The sequence below is a fragment of the Phalacrocorax carbo genome, chromosome 2 (genome assembly GCF_963921805.1).
Source record: "Phalacrocorax carbo chromosome 2, bPhaCar2.1, whole genome shotgun sequence".
Lineage (NCBI taxonomy): Eukaryota > Metazoa > Chordata > Aves > Suliformes > Phalacrocoracidae > Phalacrocorax > Phalacrocorax carbo.
Genome location: NC_087514.1, coordinates 25,111,235 through 25,138,308, shown reverse-complemented (window position 1 = coordinate 25,138,308; position 27,074 = coordinate 25,111,235). Strand labels below are relative to the sequence as shown.

Here is a 27,074-nt window from a genome sequence, read left to right as displayed (position 1 = left end):
ATATTTTATTGAGTCTGGGCTGGGAAGCAGTGTTCAACTTGCTGAATTTCAAGAGAGCAATCTAAGCATCCATAGCCTTTGCTTCGTAGAGCACTATATTCCTCCCAGGTAATGTGGTTAGTTTTTTAAAATTCTCCCCAGCGTGGACCCAGAGGCAATATCATTGTAGCTGAGCCGAACATCTGGACACCTTGTTTCTTCACTAGAGCAATTGAAGGCACCCCTCTGGTCAAGTCTTCTGGCATGCAGTCTGCTGGGCTTCATGCTGTGGGAGACCTTGGCACCTGAGCTGTCCTTGTGTCTGGATTGCCATTATATCTGTGGGAATGTGTCCTCATGGTTCCTGTGAAGACGAGAGAAAAACCTGGCCAAGTGATGAAGTTCTGTGGGGAAAATAGAAGAAAACCAAATTAACCACTGTTTTCCCATGGATGGCAGAGAATACCCAGTGCTTAACAGCTATATTCTTGGAAGAATCCATATAAACTGGCTGTGCTCCATCGTCTGCTAAGTCAGACTTTCCCTACAGTTCCTGCTTCTGGCTGCTAAAGATTTGGGGATGTCAGAAACAGCGGCTGAAGCCAGGAGATCCCAGGGCCTCTTTTTATTACCACTCAGCAAGGTAAAAGAGAAGCAAACAGTATCCTGAAATATCAGAGGCATGAGGAGTGAGGCAAGAGTTGAAAACTCAGAAGAGAAACAGAAATGGGGACAGGATCCAGGAAAAGATGTGAAGATTAAATAGAAGAGTGTGAAAGTTGTAATGGAGCAGTCAGAAGCAAATAAAGTCTTTATTATTCTCCTGTAAAGTAGATAGTTGTGTCACCCCCATTTTACATTGGAGGAACAGAAGCAGGGTTAGGACTGTCAAGATCACCCACTAACTTTAAATATTTGATGCAGTGCAATTCCTCGTCTGATTTTCTGGGGCATTTAGCATTTTTAGACTAATATACCAGTCACAGCTCTACAGCCTTCAGCTGAGAGAGCCCTGCATTCTTTCAAATCCAAATTCAGGTGTCTCTAGCTGAACACATACAGTGTGAAGGTTGATGCTTGCTTGAAGATACTCATTGCTCAAAGTCAAATAAGGACCCTGTGACATACATTGAGATAAAATCTAATTCACAAGGCCCACATTCAAATTCCTTAACTATGAGATCATCCTTTCTATTACTTCAGTCCCTGGCTGTATCCACCAAACACCTCCTGCAACAAATGAGGTTGCAGAGATCATACAGACAGCAGGCTCCTTCACCGCAGAACTCTGACTGATGGCCAGAGTACCACTGATTCTTCAAAATTATGGGTGCAACAGAGACACTTTGGAAAAGATTTTATGTCATAGTATATTGGAAGGTTGGTAACAGACGGTAACAATATATTCTTAGGGGACTGAGTTATTGGGATGCCTATCATTGAATTATTATTTTGTCTTCTTTTTTTCCTTTTTTTTGTTTTTAGTACTCTATTTTTCAGCCTTATGCTTTTTTGATATGGGAGGACTGACTTTTTCTAGTAATGTTCTATAGATTCACATTCTATAGCATTAGCCTATGGTAAGATTTTCTAATGCGTAAACTACTGAAGTAGGTATTTTTTTCATTTGTCGTATTTGAAAGTGCCTCTCTAGTCATAACAAGCTGATGTTGAAAGCTAGTGAAATATAGCCAGGAGGAAACTTCTGTTTAGAAAGTATCAGAGGTCATAAACTTCATTTTCAGAATGACAGAAAGATGAAAAGACAAGAAGTCCAAGCAGGTCTGTATTCACATAAATCAAAGTACTTGAGAAGTTTTATTATGGCAGAAAATTACAAGAAGCAAAAAGCTGATTAAGAGATTTGGGAATTGTGGTGGTTTCTATATTAGTAATAAGTGCATAACTCTGGTAACCATTCCAAAGACCACATGCGTAGTATGTATCTCAAAACCACAGGTTTTTTCTCCACAAGTAGCACACATACCATGTGTTAAATTATGTATCAGGCTTCTTTTGTGGCTGCTAGAAGATTACTGTTAATATCTATTCTATAAATTTTGAGCTTTGTCGACCTAGCACAATAAGGAGTACATCGATCCCTAATTGTTGTTGAGCAAAATAGATTATTTTCCACACAGTGTTCTCTGAGAAGTAATTCACCTATGTATTATAGAAATTACATACAAGCAATGCTCCAGTAGAAGGAAAACATCAAGGAGATGTCTTAATTCCCAAATACTGATCTGGTGGAAAATAGTTCAGCAATAAATTTGACAGAGTGGGCCCAGTATTCTTTTTCTTCCTTACTGTCTCAGTCTGTTGCATTTTGCTACTTGCTTTTAGAGACATAAAATACAGATTAAAAATAGACTCAGAAAGACTTATACACTGGAGTGTAGCTCAGCTCAGCTCCCACTTACTGAATCTTGCAGATGCATGCCCACAGTGTTGTCAAGTATTGCTTGTATGTTCCTCAATATTAATGACTAAGCAAGCAAGATTCTTCATCAAGTTGTTTTCTAGTAATTTTTCTCCAGTATTGTGCTGTGATTTTCTTCATTCAACATATTGAATGTCCTCTAGAACAGGTTGTACTTAAATTCCATTTATTTTCTAAATTTGGATGTGGTAGGTTTGTTTCATTGTCTTCTTGGGCCCACCAAGTAATTAGTGTTTCCAGATACTCTGTTGTATATTTTTATTTTTTTTTTTATCTCCATTCCACATGTAATTTTATGTCCAAAACCATGCCACCAATGTCAACCAGACAGAAAATATCTGAAGTCCTACTTTTTTTAGGAATAAATACATAGTACTGTTTGTTAAGGAAGTTTTTATGGTCTTACAGGCTTAAGCTTCCATTTTTGTCTTTACTGTCAACACTTAATTTGAAATTTCTAAATTACTTCACTAGAATCTTCTATACCTTTTTTTTTTTTAGTTGTGACCACAAGTAAAACTGGCAGTAAGTAACATTTTACCTTTTTACTTTCAGTGCACCATATGTGCAGTATAGTTGAGCATCGCTGTGATCACTTCTGCATAAACACCCCTGGCTCCTATGTATGCAGATGTAAACAAGGATACATTCTGAATGCTGACCAGAAGACTTGCAGCAGTACGTTATCTTTCTTAACTTTTCTCTTTCATGCTCCTGAAAAGTGCTTAACATAACATACCCTTTTTGTTGGGCTTATAAAGAACTGAGCTCAGTATGTAATTAATGGTAATCATCAGAAAGAGTCTGAAAAGGTGACATTGTAATTCCTTTTCTTGTTCTGTGTAAATGAAGTTCTTATAAACCTTTCTGAAATACATCAAGCTGCTTTTTATACACAGCTCTGCAGAGGTACACTGCTACTACATAAAATTGCATTTGAATTTTATTGTTGTAGTAAGTTTAACAACGAAGCAACAACCAAAGAACAAACTGTTTTATCATCTCACATGAAGCGAATCCAATTACTTTAGTAACTTGTCTAGACAGCAACCAGTACTAAATACTACAGAAAGGTGCAATAAACCGTAAACTAGAGAATTGTGAAATAATTTGCCATTCTGAAAAGCTCTTCCTAACAGCTGCTTGCAGCATAAGAGTTTGGAACCATTCAAAGAATAGTTTCAGAAGTCTTGCTTATGCTCTAATTTCCTTCTTTAAAAGGGTTGACTTTTTCAGCTTTAAGTAATTGGCTTTATAGTTTATAACAACAAACTGTATTTCACTTTAATTGTGATCTTTGTAAGCAGTATTTCTTTTGTCTATTTTAACTTGTTTCCCAATAATTAACAGCAGACTACATTAGATGGGTATGCCAAATTTATTTCTGTATTCACCATTATTTTAAAGAAATTATGTAATAGTATTTTAATTACTTGCAGAAAATGTGCTTGCTAAAAATGCAGCTTCTTATCCCACAACAGTGCATGGATTCAAGTGAAATTTGCCAAACTGATTTTAGCCAGAAGAAAAATTTTGGAAAACATCTTTTCAAAAAGCTGGAGGAGACAGTCATGGTGAGACCGACCATAGGATGCGTCCTTCACAACTGATGATTTAGAATTAAGGTGAAGGATGCAGGCTCAAATGCTATCCTTGTGTTTGAACTTGCATGTTCCACATCTCAGGATAGTACTGTAAAACAATCAGGTATCTTGGGATTAGAGGGTTATTAGTCTCTCTTGCTTAGTGTTGTATTTTATATCAAATACTTAATGACCATTGAAACAGTGAGAGTATGTCAGTATCTGAGGCGACTCTGCAGCTTGGGGATTAGAGTCCTTACATGTGCAGTGGGACACATGGTTTCCGTCAGAGCCTCAGTAAATAGGAATGGGAACAAAAGAATGTCAGCACCGGAGTGATTTGTGCATTCTCGCTGCTGCATGGAAGCGTCTTCAGACCCTTTGGGCTACAGCAGGAAACGACTTTTGAGCTGTTCACATCCTATGCTGTCGAGCTATGGGATGAGTTACTTTTAGGAATCTCTGTCTTCTAGTCCTGATCAGCATCCTTCACCAAATGTAGACACTTGTCATATGCATGTGTGTGCATTATAGGGGAATGCTTTGTGTTAAATGGAACAAATTTAACACTTTATTTGTGGTTTTGTTTCCTCAAGAAGACACAGAAAAAAAATTCAATCCATTCTGGAATATTTCCTGATTTGTTTTAGCAGCTGAGCCAAGACAAGGATTGTGGCAAGAACAATTTTTTCACATATTTTTCAAAGCCCATTGCTGCATTGCTTTACTTTTTTTTTCAGCTATGACTTGGTCTTGTATTAGTTTTCCCTACTTACCTGTCACACATGATTTGCTTGACTGTATACTTGCTTTGAACATTAATCAGATGATACTAGATTGCAGTTTGCTAAATATGACAGGGAAATGAGTCATTCCATGTTTTTGTAGCCTACTTCTAAAGGATTTTTTTCTACACCAAACTATAAACTAATTTTAGCAATTAGCACTGGAAATCTCATATTGAGAGTCATCAAACTGGCCTTAAATGTGCTAGGTTGGTGCAAATCGTTGGTGAAGGAGGGAGATGATATGGTAGCAGTTATGTCTAAAAACTCCCCAGAGAAATAACAGAATTTATGAGGAAAGGGGACCAAGCCTGGACAAGCTGGACAGCTTATTTCTGGAGGTAAGGGAAAGCATGGCAATAGAAAAACCTACAGTCTGTGACCATCCTCTTTGCCTACTGATTTTCCTCAAGTGCAGAAAGACAATATGTTCCTCACTTGACCTCTAAGTAAAATACATCTTCATCATGTTTATGCTTAGTGCAATACATGATCAACATAAACCAGATCTATTTATCTAAGGTTTGGATGTATTTTGACAGCTCTTTCATGAGCAAATAGTTTCCTTACATATGTGTTCTAATGCTTTCTAAATTAAACAATGCAGAAAAGGTGAATGGTATGTACCTAACATTATACTCTTTTTTTCATTCTTCTGTTGCCTTTTTTTAATGTTGTGAGAGCACACCGTATCAGTATTGAGTTCTCTAAAGCCCTTAAGCAAATGGCTTCAATCAGCAGTGAATTGGCAACTTTGCTTCAGGCTGCAAAAGGGTGCATTTCACTTTTGAATAGACAATAGGTTTGTTCCTTAGTACATTTCATTATAACGTTATTTCTAAACAAAATTATTTCCTTGCATTGAAGGGAGAGAATCTGCCATAATTGTGTTGCTTTCCACGTGAAACAAAACAAAACCAAACAAAAAAGCAACTCAGCTATCTTCCAGAACAAATCCAGGGAAAAAAGTTCTTTTGTTTCATGTGAAATGTTCTTACATTTGTTTCATTAAGGTGGTTTTGCATCCATGCAAAGGATGCTCCTTTCATGGATCCTGGTCTAACTTTCCTAGAGAAGATTGATTGTGTCAGATGATGGCTGTTCTTTACTCATTACACTGTATTTGTTTGTTTCACTTAATCTTTTCCGTTCTTCTCTAGAGATGTTCAAATCTTACATTAATACACAAAATAGTACAGAAGATGAAATGCAGCTGAAACAAGCCAGAAAAATATCTATTTGTGGGTTTGTACTGGAAAAAGAGAGTTAAACAACTGTTTATGCTGTTCATCATGCCACTTGATATGAAGCAGACAGCTATAAAAGAAAATTCTATTTGCTTGGCTAGTTTAATCAAACATGTTCCAAAAGCCTCTCATGTAGCTGTAAACCATCATTATGTGTTAAGCAGTCTTTGGGCCTCATCCTGAGCAACACAAAGTACTTGTGTTCCAGAGATTTCACTGGGGAAACCTGGTGTTTTCAGAAAGCTTTAGTCTACTAAAAAGAAAACCCAATGTGCTTCATTCAGCCAGGTGCTGAACTGACCTCATTTGTCATAGTAATTTTTCTAATAAGATCTTTTGCTTGGGAGGGGTAGCTTCCTATGGTATTTTGCACAAAATTGAAAAATTATAAAACTTTGAAATTAAAAATCACCAAGTCTTTTGGTGTTGCGTTTACCTTTTCTTTCCCTTTCCAACCTCATCATCATTTATCTGGGAGGGCTATGCAAAAAAGAAAAAAAAAAAGACACAAATAAACACAAATTTTTTTGTTTTTCAAGAAAAAAAACCCTGAAGAATGCCCTTCAAACTTTTTAGAGAAACACAGTCAAGCAACTCTGCTAGGTATCATTGGACCATCCATAGTTGTTGCCTTCAGCTAAAGGAATGAGCTCCTCAGCTTTGAGTGGTTGTTCCCTGCTGGCATGACTTTCACTGTTTGACAGAACATTGGCATGATCTCTGTTAAAATAAGCTCATCTCTGAAGAGCTGTTCATAGCTTCCTGAAATCTATTTTTGATCTATGGTCTACCCATGCATTGTAGAAGGTCAAAGAATTTCATATTCATGCGATTATGTTTTGTAGCTCAGGACCTTTGTGCTGTGGAGAAACACGCCTGTGAGCAGATTTGTGTGAACATACCTGGGTCTTACGTCTGTCAGTGTTACGAAGGGTATGAGCTTGATGCAAATGGAAAGAATTGTGTTGGTGAGTATGAGTTTAGCAATTTGCATTTAGCTCTTGACACAAACCAAAGAGAAATTCAATGTAAATTAATATCTAGTTTAGCCATAGACAATGATAGGAAGCTCTCTTCTCCTATATGAGTGGCAGAAAAGGAAGAACACATTTTGGCATGCTCGTAGGCCTTTACTGATAATGAATAGTGACTTGGTAAAATTGTTCCAATTAATTTCACACAGAAAGTAACATTGCTGTTTTGAAACAACACACCAGTTATTTTATTCTAGATCCATGTAGATGGCCAGCAATGTGCTGGCATGATATATGTGGCCATTAAACAAAGACGGACAATCCTCTTAGCTCCTCTTCAGACAGAAGTTACACATGGAAAAATGTGAAGGTGACAATTTTTTGCCATTTCTCAATTGCTTTTATGGTTATGCCAGGAGAGATTTCAGACTCTTTTTGGGAAGGTTACTTTAAGGAAAGTTCAGCCCCCCTCAAGAACCCACCCACTATGTGCCTTTAAGTTTTTACTATAGTCAGTAAAGAAGAAAACATCAGCTCTAAGAATTACAAGTCAAAAGAGTGAGTTGGAAATACAGTGTAATAATTTTTTAACACAAAAAATACTTCCCTCTCTATTACCATGTAAGTATCCCACTCTTCTTCCCCGTTTATACACAGAAATTTCTTTTAGGATAATCTTTTTCACCAGCCTATTAGCCTTCTTGTAAACTTTTCATCCCATGCTACATTCTGGGAAAATATTGTCTTTTGGTGTCTACCACAAAAAACCCCTAGTGAGTCCTTGAAAAAAATAGCCTTATTTGTTAGGTATTCTCTTCAGGCAAGCACTTAAATGCATGCTTAATTTCAAACACATGCTGAAATCCCATGGAAGTGAATCTAAGTGAATCCTTGGTCCTAAATCTGTCACAGGTCACCACAGTGCTTTTGTCCAACAGCTTACTTTTTCTTGTCATTTTAAACAATGCTAACATAATTTGTCTCTTATTACCTTCACAGAGCTATTGCATTGCAGTATAATCCTATTTCCTATTTTGACATGCAAAATAGATGACAGTTTATAGAACTGAACTTTCTGCATGTAGTTTCACTTGGGACACACAAGTGAGGGTTTGAGGTTTTTCAGGCCAAGGAGATTATATGCGTTCCTGAAGAACATTCACTCTGTACTTACCCTTCCCTTACTTGTAGCTTCATGACCTCAGTGTAGGAGTGTGTAAAATTCTCAACATAATTTGGCCACTAACATGCCATTTTAAGGACCTGCTTTCTGAAGTTGAATTGTCTTGAAAATGCAGCTATTTAGGCAAGAAGGCCTGTTAGATGTTCTGGCCCAAATTTCTACATCTAACACCCCACAGAATTGCATCCAATAACCATAGCTAATCCCCGTGACTTTAACCTGTGTTAGGATAAATCATATATTTCTCTGCTATTGATTTGACTATCCTGAGACAGAAAATCTGTGGCTTCTGTTGGTATGTTCTTTCATCCCCAATTCTTTCCTATCATATATTCTAATGCAAAATATTCATGCTTAGTGTCATCAGCTGTTGTTACTATTTTCTCTCTATTAAGTTGAAGGGTCCTTTACAGCCCAAGATATTCTTACTGGGAAGGTAGCTACCGTAGCTTCATAGGGATAAAAATAAATTTTGGTGAAATTCTTTGTATGTCAAACCTAATATTATCTTCTACAATAAATCAAAGTCTATATTTCTTATTAAAAGCTTCAAAATATTTCTATGCCATTCAATAAATTTTTTACAGTAGCACTTGTTTTTTGCCTGTTAATAGTTTCTCTGCAAAGTCTGAAGAGTGCTGTTTAGAAGTGTGATACATCTTTAACATTTTTTTCTACCTCCTCACAGATTTTCTTTGGCATGGAGAGATACAGGCCTATTATAAGTTGTATTGATGACATCTGAAGCTTTCATATTCTCAGTTATTTTCAATTATTTTCAAAATACAGTTCATGCATGGGTTCACTATGGTATCTTGCATTTTACAGCTGTCTTTCCTCTCCATTTGGTTTCTATTCATTTATACCTAGTTTAGCAAAAAACCATGAACCCATGCTATTCATACCCCTTCAATAATTAGCAGTATTAATTGTGATTTTTAAAGCACATTATTAGCACTTCTATTTTTTCAGTCTTCTCTTGCATTTATTTGACCATTTAACTTTTTAGTTTCTTGCTGATGCACATGAATGGTTCAGTGTATATTAATTATGTTTTACCCGTGCAGAACTTAGCCTCCCTATATTTCCAGGACAGGAAAAGGTTGTCTGGGTAATATGCGGTTTTCATGCTAATTTGTCTGCAAATCCTGCTAGCTGTCTGCCTCCACAATTCAACTTTTCAGATTTGAACAATTTGAGATTTTTGAGGAATATGCTACTACCAGGAATGTACAACTTCTGCAGATGTGATCACCAATGAATAATCATCCTTGCTGGTAAATCTTGTAAAGGAGACTATGTATAGTACTGAACCAGTAGTGATAAGTCTCAGTTTTCATTACCATTAAGCTAGGTAACCCTTGTTCCTGTGAAGTATTTATTATCAAATGAGCAGGATCAGAAGAAAGATCTTGGTGTACATATATGCCAGGGACCACTGAGTACAATGACAATTTTGCAAAAAGCAGTGACTTCATTAAGGTTACTCTCTCCTCTTCATCCAGAGAATGGAGAGAGAATTTCAGTAGGACGTACACATTGCGGTTCTCTCAAAGAGCCAAAGGTTTCTCTCTAAGATCGCTAAGACTTCTAAAATTTTAACTCCAGCAAAAGTAAATGAGAAAGTGCAGAAAACTCATTTCACAGGCAGGTTTATTAAGTGCTCTTCCTTCTTTCTGATGGGCTAATTTCTCTGGTTAAGGATCAGAGGCTATACTGATTTTTTTTATTGACATGTGTCAGCCAGTGACCTGAATGGCAATAATTAAATAAAATCTCGCCAGCAGCAGCTCACAACATATTCATTTGAAGTGACCACTGAATGGCCATCCACTCTGAGTGTTTGCAACACAGAGTTTATGAACAAATTTGTAGACTAAACAATATATTTCAAATAAACAATATTTGAAACTGCTCAGCTATAAGTATGGTTGGCAGAGCACTATCATTTTGCCTTTTTAAACAGCTTTTCATGTTAACTGCCCTCCTTTCACGTGAACAAAATCCTTTCATTTAAGGTTTGGTGGTAATGAGCCATTCTTTCTCCATCATGCTGCTGGACACGCAGTCTTTCCACCTTCTTGGCATTGCTGGACATGCTGTCCTCTTTTTCCTGGCGCTGGTGCTAGTCTGTGTCCATATTGCTGCAGCTGTTGGGCTTGGGACCTCTTCTCCTGGCAGTGGTTTGGCTGCTGGCACCTCTCTGCAGTCCTGGCACCGCTAGATTTTTTTGGCTGCTTTCTAGGTTCTTACAAGTCTTCCATGAGTCTGCTTTACTCTTCCTCCATGTTCTTTTTCGTGATCCTTTATGCCTTTACCTTTTCTTCCTACCCTTTTCTTCTACCCTCCTCCTTAACTTACTTTGTTCTCCTAAGCCTGAATAACCTATATGAACAACATGCTGTCCACAGATCAGAGAGGGCAATGTAAGCACCCAGAGTGCAGAACTGGTAACTGGAAGTAAAAGATGGCTCTCATCACTTACCAATTAATTCCAAGCGAGAAAAACAGGGTAGAAGAAACATGGGGAGATGACAACTGGATTAACTGCTTGCTTGCTAAAAAGGTCATTAATTCATCCTTTAGAAAAGTTTCTTATTGAAATAGGCATGGGCTAACATTAAACAGTGAGATCTCTAAGGGGTCACATTCTCGTGTGTATCTCATGACTCAGTACAGAAATATGAGAAGAATAAAACTTAAATTAGGAAATATTCTGCTTTACTCTTATACAAAGTGTGTATATTTTCTGCACACCAACTAAAGGATTACAGTACTTCAATATAAGAAAAACGGATTTATAATTTTTCTCAGTCTTTTCTGGAAGTTTTCACTCCATGGAAAACTTACCTACTTACTGACTGGGATGCTGTTGACAAGTTTCCCTTCTGAACAAGTACCACCAAAATGAAACATGAAGCTAAAAGTGAAATGAATTTGTAGGTTAATTGCTAGCGCCAGTCTGCAAGGCTAAGTCTTCCTGGAATTAGGGCAATTTGTATACAAAAAATATTGAAAAAATTGAATAATACTTTTCTCCAAAAGCAACTGTCAAGAGAATGTTCTCACTTCTTAACTGTGTTAGTGGAAAGGCATTATTTAAATTTATATGCTCATTGTTCTAACAGGCCAACAGACCTACTTCTGTGAGTAAGAGGTCCCCAGAAGGCTATAAATGGAAAAAAGCAAGCCTGGAAAAAATAGTTATTTATTTCATTGGTTTTTTTTCCCTTTCTGTCCACAGAACATTAGCAGCTGCATAGCCATAAGAAGGCACAGTTCCTCCCTCAAAAGACTGTCATCTGAAAGTGCTTAGGGTTTCTTATGTAGTTGCTCAGATGTTCATAATAAAGCATTCTAAAACCTGTTTAGTCATCTCTCAAACTACAAAGCTGGTGAAAGGGCTGGAAGGAATGTCCTGAGAGGAGCGGCTGAGGACTTTGGGCTTGTCTAGTTTGGAGAAAAGGAGGCTGAGGGGTGACCTCATTGCTCTCTACAGCTTCCTGAGGAGGGGAAGTGGAGAGGGAGGTGCTGATCTCTTCTCCCTGGGACCCAGTGACGGGACACATGGGAATGGTTCAAAGCTGCACCAGGGAAAGTTTAGACTGGACATGAAGAAGCATTTCTTTACTGAGAGGGTGGTCACACACTGGAACAGGCTTCCTAGAGAGATGATTGATGCCCCAAGTCTGTCAGTGTTTAAGAGGCATTTGGACAATGCCCTTAAAAACATGCTTTAACTTTTGGTCAGGCCTGAAGTGGTCAGGCAGTTGGACTGGGTGATTGTTGTAGGTGCCTTCCAACTGGAACTAGCCTCTTCTCTTCTCTTCTCAACTTTATAATCATTAGTTGGGCAGTTGAAGTTATTGTGGTAGAAATGCATTTTGTTAGGGTTGAAATGCAGAGGAGGAGGTGACTTTATGAAGTGATCCATATGGGCTGTTTCCAAGATAAGATGCTAGATAGAAAAAAATTATATATTCTTTGGCCTACTTATTTCTTAACGTGTTCTTTTAAAGCACTTGAAAATGTGTATGTGGTCAGAATTAATTTAAGCGGAAAACTGACTAATTTTATGACACATTATATCCTTGAAATACATATTCAGTAAATACGTTTTTATATGTAGCTATTCAGTCTGGAAACAAGAAGGCGCTTGCCAGGAAAATGGTCTCACATAGTAGCCAGTAAGTAGTCTAATTTGACTTGATTCAATACAAATATTCTGAAGGGTTAAAAGAAGCTCTTTCAAAGTAACTAAATGGATTACCTGCTTTCCTGACTAGATGACCTTGACTAAATATCTTAGCACACTTGAGTATATGCATGATTTGCAAAGGCAGGGCTATTGAAGAAGGAACTGATTTCATTAAAACGAATTACTGCCTCTTAAAGCAATTTGGGAGGCTCAGCAATATAAAGTACTGAAAAAATTACTCAGCTGGCAAAGAAGGGGTACCTGTCTCATTAAATGTCCATGTGAAGCTGAGCACATTACTGTCTTCTGCAGAAAGAGTCAGATAAACTTGCTTAATGTGGGCCTGGCAGCTCTCTGGGGACAGAACACCTACTTTGTGACTTGTCTTTAATATCTTCCAAGACTTTCTTTGTTAAAAAACAGTTTAACCTGCAAAGAAATTAAAACAAAAATCATTTAACTTCTTTATCACTTTTGAATGGGCTTGACTGAGTAAACTCTGAAGCATTACCTTATTATCCTTTGGCAATCTATCTTTGTAAATATGGGTTTGTGTAATAAATGGCCAGACTTATGAAATAAGTGACTGGGCTAGCTATGATATACAAAAGGCATTAAATAAACAAAATATCAGTGGTGAATATCAGCCTGAAGCTGTCAGGCTTCATAGCTGCAGCTGCTTTGTACAGGATGAATCTGGAACACATTAGAGGGAATTAACGTACTGTGACAGTCCTCAGTGTAGAAGGTGTTGCCATGGGTCTCCTATATACTAAGGCTATGGGAACAGCTCTTGAGAATGAATACAGCTGGGAGGGAACTAAGGAAAAGTAGAGCAATTCCAGGACTGGGGCTGGAGAGACAGAAGCCAGAGCTAAATCAAACAAACTTTGCTACACCCTGGTCTACAGTATGAACATCTGGACAGAGTTACTGAGTGAGGCGTGGTTTCCAGACCTGAGAAGACATGTTGAGAAAGCTCCTGACAATCCAAGAGTTGATAAATTTTCAAAGGGTAGGAGAAATGATCCAGGACTCATCTCAAATCTGATATACCAACTGGTATTGAAAGTGCACTGCTTTATGCAGAAAGGCTCTTCAGGACAGAAATTATGTCGGCTTTTTCCTTTTTCTAATAGCTACTGTGTTTAACTAGTACCATAATATCTATGAATAATATTTCTAATTTTGTTTTTCTAACTGTACATGTTGGTCTTGTTCTTTTTCAGTTGTAGACTACTGTGCTTTGGATAACCAAGGTTGCCAACATGAATGTGTTAACACTGAGGACTCCTATTACTGTAGATGCCACCCAGGGTTCATTTTAAATCCAGACAAAAGAACTTGCAGAAGTAAGTTGTGATAACTTTTAATTATGAACAGATTGTACTTCTGTCTTCCAGCTCTCAGCAGTAATACTCCCACTGGTCCTGGGAACAGTGACTAATGTGTCAGGTATAGAAAACGTTGGAGTACCCTGGAAGGCAAAGGTCTTGAAAGCAATGCAAGGTTTTTTTGGGGTAGTTTGGCTTTTTGGAGGAGGGGCCAAGGGTAGGGGTCCCTCCTATGAACAGGAAGCTTTTAACATTAAACCAGCCTCCTTTTGAACAGTAAAGCTGAAAGCTTTTTATTGCATAGTCTCTTTGATTATCCAGATTTTCCAGTTAGAATATTATAGAATTATAGAATAGAATCATTAAGGTTGGGAAAGACCTCAAAGATCATCAAGTCCAACTGTTGACCCAACACCATCATATCTCCTAAACCATGTCCCAGAGTGCCACATCTACACATTTTTTGAACACCTCCAGGGATGGTGACTCCACCACCTCTCTGGGCAGCCTCTTCCAATGCCTGACCACTCTTTCAGTAAAGAAATTTTGCCTAATATCCAATCTAAACCTCCCTGACACAACCAAGGCAATTTCCTCTCATCCTATCACTAGTGACTTGGAGGAAGAGACCAACAGCCACCTCACTACAACCTCCTTTCAGGTAGTTGTAGAGAGCGATAAGGTGTCCCCTCATCCTCCTCTTCTCCAGGCTAAACAATCCCAGTTCCCTCAGCTGCTCCTCGTTTCTCCAGACCCTTCACCAGCTTCATTGCCCTTCTCTGGACATGCTTCAGCAGCTCTGTCCTTCTTGTACTGGGGGGAGTAATCTCCCTAGCTATGTAAACAAACAAGTCTGTACAAAACAATTTATAATCAGCTTGATTGGTAAGATAAGCTAAAATTAAATAGAGTAGTTCCACAATCAGAGGATACATTGCAGCCTATTTTCCTATGGCTTTTTCTCAAGAGTGAGGTCTCTGATAGTGTGCCAAAGCTCTGGCAACATCAGTATCTTCTACCAAGCTTCCATGTTTCTACCAGGTTATATTCATGGCTTTGCTTGTTTGGTGTTTGTCAAATTTGATTGATACCAGGCTTTTATATATATCTGCCACAGAGTTAGGAGCAAATATAAAGTGGAGGAGAACTTCCAGACCAGAAAGTATCCTTGCCAAGGCTTGCCGTAATTGGGAAAACAAGCTAAAATCTTCTCAGTGGTCAAAGTCATAACTCACTTTCAGGAAATATTAAAGGAAAACCTTAATGTACCTTCCTAGTTACCTTTCTTCATAAATATGCATCTTGATAAGGGAATGTTACTATTATCTCTGTAGGCAGACAAACTCCATTAGTTTTAGGTGAGTGGAACTGCTGATGCCAGTGGTGATTTTAACCCATATTATTGAATAATATGCTCAAACATTATTTCTCAAAAAAAAGCATTAATATAGCACTGCATTTCTGTGCTTTTTACTGCCTTGGGGGCATTTTAGTCTATGATGAGAGACTATGATGACCTATAGACTGTATTCTGTATTATGCTTGGTGTCTATTTTACGTAAATTTAACATTTAGAAAGAAAGCATCTAATCCAGTCTGCACATCTGACCTTATGATCAAGGGAAAGAGACACACAGTTACAGAAGGCGATTGCTCACAGCTCTGACAGAAATTATGGAAGTGCCTGTATTTTCCTTGACTGTGCAGGGAGCCTGGGTGACTTGACAGACTAGACATCTAATCTGCAGACGGTCAGAGTCAGGGGAGATTAATTTCCTGCCTTCCCAAGGGTCAGAGTACAATTTTTACTGGTTCACATTGCTTGTAGGTTGTATGAACTCACACGTTTGTCAATATCTGTTAGCTAAGGGTTGGCTAAATTCTCTTATACTTCCATATATAATTCCACATCCACATGTTTTTCAAATCTTACTATAGCATAAGTGCTTTACACTGCCCAAACACAAATTTTTGTTAATTCCTTCAATTTAAGAATGTGGATTTTAAGCAGTGTTTTCTTCCCTGTTTTGAACAGAACAAAGACCTTAAAACTGCATAAACATTTTGTATGTCTTGAGTGGTTTTGTGCTTATGGTCTAACTGTATGAATTATTTTAACCTGTTTAAATTGATGATCCACAGAATGCTGGAAGCTGAGAAAGTGTTCTGGGAAAGTAGTATTTCAGGCTTGTCCTGTTGCTATCCTATGACTTGGGTATTAATTGCTTGAGACAGCACATTGGGCTATATAGGCTGTCAGCCTGACCATGTGCTGCTGTCTTTATGTTGGAAACACAAAAGCTTCCAAATGCTCGTTGGACAGGATCTCTGGAAGTCATCTCTTGCCTCCTCTTCCAAGTGAAACTGCCACAAACTGTGGATCACGTCAGCTATGGTTTTATCTAGTTGAGTATCAAAAAGCTCCAGTGGAGAGTCCACAGGCTCTCTGGGCAACCTGTTCCACTGCTGCACTATCTCTGTAGTGAAAAACATTTTCTTCTTGTCTAACGCGAGTCACCCAAGCCACAGGTGGTGACTGTTGTTCCTTCTTCCATCTTCTGGCACTACCAAGAAGAGTTTAGCTTCGTCACCTTTGTAATGACCTACAAGAAATAATTGTAGGCTGCAGTTAGATACCTTCCCTTTCACCAAACTCAGTAAGACCAGATGCCTCAAGTTCTCTGCACAAGTCAGGTGCACTATGTCCCAGCAGTATGACTCTGTTGAGCCCTCTTCAGTTTATTCCTTTTAACTGGGGGGAGAAGGGAAGGGATTGGTCAGGTGCAGTCTCCACCTGGGTCTGGCAAAATCCCTGGTTGATCCAGAACTTGACCTGCAGACTGACTTCCCAGCTTGACCATGGCCTTGCCCTGCCACTATGGACCTGTCTAGTGATCACTGGGTTGTGTTAGACCCTGGCTGCCCTCAACAGGTGTGGTCTCACCTCATCCTGACATGCAGGCTGGCTTCCTGGCTTGATGTCAGACTTGCCTCAGCAGCATGTACTTGTCTGATGACTTGGACTTCTGGATAAGCCTGGCTACCATTTCCAGGCCTCCCCTGCTCACCTTGCTTGGGTACTGCAGGACAGTACCTGTCTGGTAAGGCCCCTACCCTGCTCAGCTGTGTTACCACCCTTGGCTCATGGCTCTCCTTCTCTTAGGGAGCAGCTGACCCATGCTGCTCCCTGATAGCAGGTCACTTCCCAGTCTGTACAAACTATGAGGTGTTTCCAACCCAGATGAAGAACTTCACAATTCTTCTTGCTGAACTTCATAAGACATCTTCTGGTCCAATTGTCAAGTTTATCAAGGTTCCTTTGTATTGAAGTTCTGTTATTTGCTTTCAGTCACTGTCCCTAATTTAGTGTCACCCACAGATTTGCTCAGGGTTCACTTTGTGTCATCATCTATGTCACTGATGAAGATGTTTAGCAATGTGGCCCCCAGTACTGTCCCCTGCGGTAGTCTGGTCATTATCAGCAACCAGCCAGGCATGAAGCCGTTGATCGCTATCCTTTGAGGCCGGTGGCCTGGCAAATATTCACCCACCTAACAGTTCTTTCTTCCAGCCTGTACTTCCTCAGCTTCCAAATGAGATTGCTATCGGAGGCAGCATCAAGAGCTTTACTAGTGCCAAGATGTATTATTTCCAGCGATCTTCCCTTGTCTACAGATGCAGTCATTTCATCACTGAAGGTGAATGCGTTGGTCAGGCCCTTGGTAAATACATGCTGACTATTCCCAATAATCTTCTTGTCCTTCATGTATTTGGAAATTGATTCTGAGAGGATGTGCCCCATGATCCTGGGACTGAAATGATGCAGATTGGTCTATAGTTACCTGTGTCTTTCTTTTTGTATTTTTTGAAAGATGAGTGTAACATTAGCATTTGTTAGTTATCAGGGACCTCTCTTGGTCCCTGTGAAAGTTCATACATGATAGACAGTAGCATGACATCATTTCAGTGCCCACAGGTGAATACCAGTCATTTAATGGATCTGAGTATATCCAGTTTCTCTAAGTAGCCTTTAACTGATGTTGTTAGCCCCTCTCCTTCCCAAACAGTGCTGGTACACATGGAAATCTGGGAGCAGGCTTTGTCTGTGAGAACCAGGAATAAAAAGGGCATTATTTTTTTCAGCTGTTTCTCTATAGTTCGTCACTGGGTTCTTCCCGCAGCCAAAAGACCCACGTTTTCTGTGACTTTCTTTTTGCTACTAGCATATTTGTAGACTCCCTTCTTATTACCCTTAGTTTACCTCAGTAGTGATAGGTCCAGCTGGGCTTTGGTTTTATCCGAAAGGACTGAAGCAATGCTTTTATACTCCCCTTTTTTCTTTGGTCCTTTCTGCCTCTACTATTTTCCCTCTCTGTGTTTCAGCTCACTGAGAAGCTCTTTGGTCTTCTAAGCAGATTTTCCAGTACAATGGGATCATTTGTTCCTAAGATTTTAGCAAGTTTTCTTTAAAAATCATCTAGCTCTCCTGGGCATCCTTTCTCTTCTTGGCTTTTTCCCAGGGGATTCTTCCTAGCAATTCCCTGAATAAGCTGAAATCTGAGCTTGTGAAATATGGAGCCTGAATTATGCTGTTTCCCTTCCCAGCCTTCTGGATTCTTCTGGATCCCAAAGAAGAAGAACAAAAGTCCTATGAGAGTAACCAGGCTTAGCCAACAGTCCAATGATCACTAGACAAGTCCATAGTGTCAAGAGAGGTCTAAGGTAAATTCAGGAAATAAATCAGCCAGTCAGCGGGTCAGGATCAGCAAAATGCAAGGCTAGGTACAGGCATACCTATAACATAGCTCAGGCAAGAACAAAGGGTGAGAGCCTGACATGAAATGCAGCTCCCAAGCCAAGGGGCAGAGGCCACAGACAAGGCTTCCCACAGTTCTGTGCATCTCTGCCATGTTAACTGCATTGTGTTTTGTTGTAAATGCTTTAAATTAATTTAAAATTAAGGGAGAAAATTCCATTGGGTTGCAGTTGGAATAAAATAAAGTTGAGTAAAATAAAGAGGCCATTTTGATGAGGCAATATACAGGCCATAGCTGCAAAATGTTGAGAAATATTTAAGATTCTCTACTACATGTATTACATGCATTCTTGAAGAATTCATTGAAGTATACATATCAGGAATACCTAAGTATAGCAGATATTTGGTAAAAAGGAGCATTTTATTTTCATAGTTTGAAATAATATGGTAAAAAGTCAGAATCGTGCCTAGAAAAAAAAGAGGGCAAAGAAAAGTAAACAAAACAACTGTTTTTTACCTAGCTTATTTCTGGTATTCCTCACCGACACATTTTTTTGCCATTTAGGACCAGACTATTGTGCTCTTCAGGACCATGGCTGTGAACAGGAGTGTGTTAATACAGATGATTCTTATTTCTGTCAATGCCAAGAAGGGTTTAGACTTAACCCAGATAAGAAAACATGCAAAAGTGAGTAATCCTTTGGACATACCAAAGTTCATCTGCTTTTACTTCTTAAACCTGCTGTGAATGGTTTCCCTTCTGAAAGGATGAAAGTTTTCTCTTTACTTGAGATTGAAACAAATGTTTCCTTATAAACTTGTATTTTAACTGAGCCAGTCATGCTGGAAAAATATACTGTTTGCTTTTTTGTAGGCTAGATTGTATATTAGACTTTTCTGAAGTGATTTATGGAAATCTGAGGCATAATATAGGAACCAGAGTGGCTCGAAACCAATTAAGTTCATTACTTATTTGAAACTTTCTGACCTTGTCTTGTAGTGACACAAATAGCTTTTAAAAAAAACCACCTTGCTTTGCCCATTTGGTTTAGCCAAGGACAGATATATTTGATTAACTTGGGAAAGTATTGGATAGGTAATGTAGCCATTGAAATCAACTTAAAGTCACACATGAAACCCCACAATTTCCTAAAAGCATTGTAAAAACAGCCTCAGCAGTGTCAGGGTTCCAGACCAATCACACATACTATTTACTTTAAAAAGACTTTCATGTTACATCTCTTCTTGAGTGGCGGCCTGGAACCACAGCAGATTTTCAATGTAATGTTGTTAAAGTTTAAGGAGAATATATTGGGCAAAATGAACTAGTCTAATCTGGCGGCTCAGTTCTTGGGGGTAGAACTGTACTGCTGATATTATATCAATAAGAAGCTTGCCTGGAGCAACATAATTATATTTCTAGACACTCATAAAATCTATCCCGTTTTGGAACTCTATATTCCTCCAGTCTTAAAGATGCATTCTCATGAAGCATCTTTGCCTACACAGTGCTGTTTTTACAGCAATCCATGCTATTCTGGTTTTTATTATCTATATGGTATTTTAATACATTCAGGTTTTTACAGATTGGATGTGCCTTGGTGGCTATAGGAGCAACAGAACAGCATTGTGTAGAATACTTATTGTCAAGGATGTAATTACGAATGAAAAGGAAATTGTAATTCCCATTTGGGGATTTCCTTAACCTTAGGGGGCTTTGGATTTGGCTGTAAACCTGGTGGTGTTTCCAGGATTAACTCCTATTCCACATCTTGTTAGAACAAGGCTCGTGTTAGATAAGCTTGTAAAATAAAGCAGAATGTTTGCATATATGCCTTATTTATAAATCAGGGAGAATGCATCACTGGTGACTAGCACCAGGCATTCCTCTGTCACCATGATACATGACTTCTGATGACTCAGGAGCAAGTCTATGGGAGTCAAAGTGAAGCCTCTTGTATCCAAATATTTGCAATCTGCTCTCAGATACTCAGCTCACTGTCAACTTTAACAGGTGTCCAGAGCACAGAATCCAGTATCGTTTGAGAAAAGTGAGTTTTGTTAAGCCATTTTACTTCAGAAACCCTCTTGGCTAGCTTGAATTCTTCACTGTTTTTCTCTCCACAGAAGTAAATTTCTGTGCTTTAGGTCAGCATGACTGTGAACATGATTGTGTTAACTTGGAAGAGCCATTTGTGTGCAGACGTCATCCTGGATACACCCAGACATGATGGCAATACGTGCAGAAATGAGTGTGTCTCATGAACTACAGCAACTAGTTACTGCAGTGGGGCGAGGTGTGAACAGAATGAGAAAATGCTCCTGGGTCCCTTTTGAGGGGGACACAGGAGCATTTTCCACTTTGAGGAAAGTTTGAGCTAATGCAAACCTCTATTACTGTAAAGTTTACCACAAGCCAGGCCTAGTGAAGTAATGCTATAGTGAGATCCCTGATCCAATAGAGAACTAAAGTGTCATCTTCTCCAATCCAAATAACTGGGAAAATGTGTTCAGCCAAGGTGTCTAACACAAAGCCAGTGCTTACTGTTGAACATCTGTGTCATTGCTATGGGCTATGTAAAGTGCAGCACACCTGATACTGATGTATGCTGATATGTGGAGATATGTAGAGACTTCCCCCTTCTATGTGTGTACACTTTCAGTGATCTGTCCTCTTTTAATAAGAATGTTCGAAAGGATCAGTGTTGCACCAGAAAAACCCAACAACATTGCCCACTTGATGTCACCCAGTTTTTAGAAGATACATTTATTGCAGAGAACCATTTTGCACATCATCTAAAATATTGGCAGCATTTTTCCCTGATGTAATTATGACACATTTTTACAAAGAAACACTCAGTCACTGAAATTAACAAAAAGTTGATAGGCCAGGGAGAAATTATTTTAAAATAAATTGTTTGTGATAAAGCCATATTTAAAGAAACTTGGATATGTTGCAAGAGCTCAAAACTTTTTAACAATTATGGTTTTAGGTTATCACAGGTTGAATATCTAAAAATTAATATGCCCCCAGACTCTTGTTTTTAAAAATACTAAGCCTTTCTTGTCCCTTCTTACATTTTTTTACATGTATAATGAAGCACATGATGACCAAATTTACAGATATGCTAATTTCTAAACCCTGGTAATTAGCAGCTTTGTGATTACTCCACTCACTGAAAGAGTGCGTTAAAAGATTCTGCATGAGAACCCAAAGTATTTAAATGTTAAAATTCATGTTAGTGTGGGTGTTTGTCTTGTAAAGGATGGTGTCAAACAGATGCAATTTTTCACAGAGAATACTAGGGGGTTTTCTTTTCATTTTCCCCCCCCCCCATTTTTTGTGTGCTCTGAGAAGTTACACAAGCCTCTTCATGATGATGTAAACTCTTGGAAAAAGGAGAATGTTCCAGCTGGAACTTGCTTTAGCTAGTAAAACCCCTTTTCAAGCCAACGTTATCTCTGTCTATGTATAATGGTAAATCTGGACCAATTACTGCAAACTCGTTGCTTAGTTAAATAAACTAATGAACAGTAATATTTAGAACTAAGTAATTTTACATTAAGTATAGAATTTTTTTCATGTAAACAAATAGCTGCAGACGTGCCTGTTCACATCTGTAAATGATTTGCAAGTAAAGATATACGAGACTCTCTGCGTCCGAGGGAACACCACTATTTTTGATCAAGTTAAGCAAAGTGATTTGGGCCTATATAACTAAAAATAGCCATTAACAAGTCGGCAACAAAACATTATGAGGAAGTTCAATATAAAGCTTTTTTTCCTGAAATATGCTTTTTCTAAACTTATAGAGTCAGCAGATTACATAGTACATCTGTAAGTGCACGTATGTCATCCTCCTGCTTTGCTGTCCATTCTATGAGACAGTATAATTTTTAAACCAAAGTCATACGTCTCTCCCGCCCTGCCCCCTTCATATTTCACACAACCAGTCGCATACAAGGCTAAAAAAAAAAATTCCATTTTATCTTACTTGAAATTGGAATAGGAAAATCAAAGAAGAGGAATATATTAAGACACTCTTACACTCATAATTTGTATCTGTTCCCCACTAGGCTTTTACTGCTTGAACCTGTTGGCAGGTTAAAGTTTTAAATTGGTGATTTTTCATCCCATTGAATAAGAATTTACTGCTTATGAAGTAATCTGAAAGCCATAATTTCTATTTCAAGAGTTACTAATTTTCATACTTTCTCTCTGAGAAAATTTGATGGTGAACAAAAGAGAGAGAGTTTCTTTTTAAGGAAAGAAAGCATGATTCTGCAGGTAAAGCCAGGCAGGACTTTAAGGTTCTCCCTTCACTCCACGTTAGTTTCCCTTTGTGATTTTTGGCAAGGGAGATCTGGACTTCGTCAAGTTTGCTATCTGCCAAGTGGGGTTGTTGTATTCATTTCACTTAGGTGTTGTTACTCAAATACATGGGGATACTGCATAAATAAAAAGTTGTATTGATCTTTTTCCCTTACTCTGCAAAAGTACTGTGTACTAATTACAGTGTCATAGTGTATGTATCTAAGGCTCCAATGTGATTTCTTCAATTACTAACACAAATCAATAGGAGTGGACCACTGTGCTGAAAGCAATCATGGCTGTGAGCAACTGTGCCTAAATACTGATGGCTCCTATGTCTGTCAGTGCTCTGAAGGATTTGTCATCAATGACGACCTAAAAACCTGCACACGTAAGTCCTGTGAGAACCTCTTTGATCTGAGCTCACCTGGGAAAGGTTTCTGTTTTCATGCAGGGAAGAGGACACACCTTCAATTTATTTTTACTGTCTGCATTTTGATAATCCTTTAATAATGATTTGAAAGCAGAAACAGACAGAAAGAGGACCTAGGAAAGGATTCTTGTTAAGATAACTAAATCCTCACATATTCAGAAAAGTTTTGGAAGATCTGTTCATCCCCAGGTGTTGAGCACAGTTTTTCAGTCACATCACAAATGTGTCTGACTGACAGGTCATCTTGACAGTAGTGTCCCCTAGGCAAACTGCATCAGCCGACCTGGGGCAGGAGGAGAAGTGAGCGTCCCACACTGAGCTTTTCCTTTTGCATGGAAACCATTAATAAATGAACAAAAGTTGTCCTGACAGCTCTCCACCATTTATAAATCTATTGGTCACTGAGAATCACTGCAGTTTTGCAAATAGCCAAATTGCCTCCTTCACTGGAAAAATAGTATATATATAGAAAGAGCCAGGAAAAGAGGAATGTGAATGCATTTTATCTGTTGACTTTTCCTGGACCTCTTTGATGAGAGGGTTTTGGCCACTTTTTCTTCAGATTTTGGAGGTTCATTATTTTTCAAGCCTGTTGAGTGATGGAGCACCTTTAGAGTTTGACCATTTTCTTCCACTCAGGCAACGCAGTTTTAACAGAAGTCAAACTGCAAGTGCTCAGTCTCTGATCTAGGGAGAAGTGAGACAAATGAGCAAAGGCAATTTATCTTTGTCTTTTACCTTGTCTTTGCCTCCATACTAACCTTTTTAGCCCCATCCAATACCTTGACAGACTTTGCATCTGTCTGCCACTGCATCTCGCTAGAAAGGGGCTGATAGTAATGCAAAAGCAGAACTAATTTACATGTAACAGCAATAGGGTCTGCTTGAAACCATTTATCTAGATATTTATCTAAAAGAATCAGTGGAAATTTAGAAACAGCCAAACTATGGAGTTTTATCAACTTGCAAATGGAAAAGCCCTTTTCGTTTGTACTAAAAAGAAGTGTTTTTTTCCACTCTTGAGTTATTTTCCTCCAAACCATACTTGGAGACCTATCAGCAGCATTAAAACAGTGTTGTGGTTCTGGAATCCCTCTGTGCAATGAAAATGAGCCCGTTTGAATTGCTCCTTTTCTTGCCAGGATACCCCTCTCCTCATATATATTTAGGAAAGAGATTTGTTCTATTCCTGAACTCCAGATGAGTTGTTGAAACCTCGTGGACATTTTTAGGCTATCAGGAAAAGTGTTTTGGCACTTTGGGACTTCCTGAATAAGCAGTTGAATGGAAGGGACTAGCGTTTAGCATATACCACTCCTAATGGGAAAACACCTGGGAATTACAATTCTGGTATCATATACACAGCACTAGTGTGTTAAGCAAGACAGCTGTGGGAACACCTGAATGGTAAACAGATTTCTACTCTGACAACTGATTACAAAAAAATGAGTGACACTGTGTGTGTAGCCAATAGACAGTAGCAAGTGCTGCCTTCAGGATCCCAGGAGTCCTATGTCTTTGTATTATAGAGAAGAAACACGTAGGAAATTTGAGATGAAAAATGGAGCGTATTTGACAGCACTTGTCACTTGCAATTCTTTGCAAAAGCGTGGATAGTCTAAACCAAAGCCCACTGAGGTCCCTGAGAGGTTTTCTGCTTGCTGCCACAGCAGCTGGGTCAGGCATACAAGTGAGTTCTGGGGAATGACGCCCTCACACAGCGCCATTTAGAGACTATGTTTAAAGAAGGATGCTCACAAGATAGCTTTTATGTCTTTGCCACTGTCTTACATAAAATAATTGCTAAAGTGTTTTGGTTTTATTTTTTTAAATTCAATTTGTAAGTACTGAGATGTGAACTCTGTTGAGCTATGTTAAGCATAGCAAAGTATGATTTCTCCATTCTGCTTAAAGCAACCAATGGAAAGTACACCTTTTACATTTTATTGAAGCTATATATATATTACCATATAAGGAACTGGATTATTGTTTAAGCAGTTCAATGTATTTATATTTACTTGCTTATATGCCATGCAAATACTAGAGATGAAAAATAATTGATTAATTATTTGCTAAATTCTTCTAATAACTTCAATTGATCCTACAGGAATTGACTATTGTGCTCTGAGTGATCATGGCTGTGAACATTTGTGTGTAAGTGGTGACAGATCTTACACTTGTCAGTGTTTTGAAGGATACAGGCTTCGTAATGATGGGAAAACGTGTAAACGTAAGTTTTTATTCAGCAACTCACAGTTACATTTTTATGAAACACATAGAAGAAATCTGTAAGGGAGGATTTGATTGCCTAAATGTTGCTGTCCGGTGTAATTTTAAATGCTTGAGGATTCTAAAAGTTCATAGTTTCCCCTTTGGTGTTGTATTCGCTAGCAGTACGTCAATATCTTGGATATGCTAAGGCATCTAAAGTGCTACTGGATGCATAGTTTTAGGCACCTGAATCACACCCTAAATGTCTGTGCCATTTATAAAGTAGCCCTGAAATTGGACTAGTGTGGATTCAAAACTATTTTATTTGGATTTACATCGTTATATGGGACAACTGTAATATTCTTCTCAAATCACAGCAAGAATACATAATGTTTCTAAAGTCTTACACAGCATGAAGCTTGCGATATTATTAATGGAAAGTTCATTTTGTCCAGCATGGGCTAAGGATGACTGAAAAAGAGATATCATAATTGCATTATGCATTTGACTATAATATGCAGTTATGATGAGTGGCAGATATCAAGAAAAAAACATTGGAAATTTTTCTCAGTTTTTATAGCTTTGATCACTAAGTGATCAAAGAAGAATCAAGGATAAGTCTCTGAAAAACACACAGGCATTAAGTATTTCGTAACAGTAATCCTAATAATATCCATAGATCTCATCAATATCTCCTGTTAAAAAACATTTACAGAAAAAAAATTAAAGTAATCCAGATATTACCATGACAAATGAAAACTCCTTATTCTTAGTTTGTGTAGCACAACACCATACTTTGTTATTCCATGCAAACAGAGACAAATTCTGCTTGTCTTAAAAAGTACTGACACTAAAAGTAAGTGAAACATTCTGTCCATGCAGAAGTCCAGAGGGATCTAGACAGATTGGAGCATTGGGCTATGATTAGTGGGATGAAAATTAACAAGTAGAAATGCTGGATTCTGCACCTAGCATGGAGTCATGCCGGCACAAGTACAAACTGGGAGAGGAGTGGCTGGAGAGCAGCCCTGCAGAAAGGGATCTGGGGGTGCTGGCTGACAGCAGGCTCCGTACCAGCAGTGTGCCCTGGCAGCCAAGAGGGCAAACCGCATCCTGGGGTGCATCAAACACAGTATAAACACTTCGAGTGCTGTGTGCAGTTCTGAGCCCCACAGTTTAAGAAGGATGTGAAAGTCCTTGAATGGGCCCAGAGGAGGGCAACAAAGCTGGTGAAAGGGCTGGAAGGAATGTCCTGTGAGGAGCGGCTGAGGACTTTGGGCTTGTCTAGTTTGGAGAAAAGGAGGCTGAGAGACAACCTCATTGCTCTCTACAGTTTCTTGGGGAGGGGAGGTGGAGAGGGAGGTGCTGATCTCTTCTCCCTGGGATCCAGTGACAGGACACATTGGAACAGTCCAAAGCTGTGCCAGAGAAAATTTAGACTGGACATGAAGAAGCATTTCTTTACTGAGAGGGTGGTCACACACTGTGTGCTGGTTTTGGCTGGGATAGAGTTAGTTTGCCTCATAGTAGCTAGTGTGGAGCTGTGTTTTGGATTTGTGCTGAAAACAGTGGTGATAATACAAGGATGTTTTAATTACTGCTGAGCAGCGCTTACACAGACTCAAGGCCTTTTCTG

General features: G+C 38.7%; 1 protein-coding gene across 4 annotated transcripts in view; it reads left to right on the top strand.

Annotated features, from left to right (window-relative positions):
* The window catches only part of MATN2 (matrilin 2), a 73,253-nt gene that overhangs the window by 23,889 nt on the left and 22,290 nt on the right, over positions 1 to 27,074 (top strand). For all 4 annotated transcript variants that reach the window (XM_064442341.1, XM_064442342.1, XM_064442343.1 and 1 more), the window contains exons 4-9: positions 2,978 to 3,100; positions 6,883 to 7,005; positions 13,622 to 13,744; positions 19,048 to 19,170; positions 23,063 to 23,185; positions 25,335 to 25,457. In XM_064442341.1, coding sequence (XP_064298411.1) covers positions 2,978 to 3,100; positions 6,883 to 7,005; positions 13,622 to 13,744; positions 19,048 to 19,170; positions 23,063 to 23,185; positions 25,335 to 25,457 — 738 coding nt within the window. The remainder of the gene's footprint in view (positions 1 to 2,977; positions 3,101 to 6,882; positions 7,006 to 13,621; positions 13,745 to 19,047; positions 19,171 to 23,062; positions 23,186 to 25,334; positions 25,458 to 27,074) is intronic.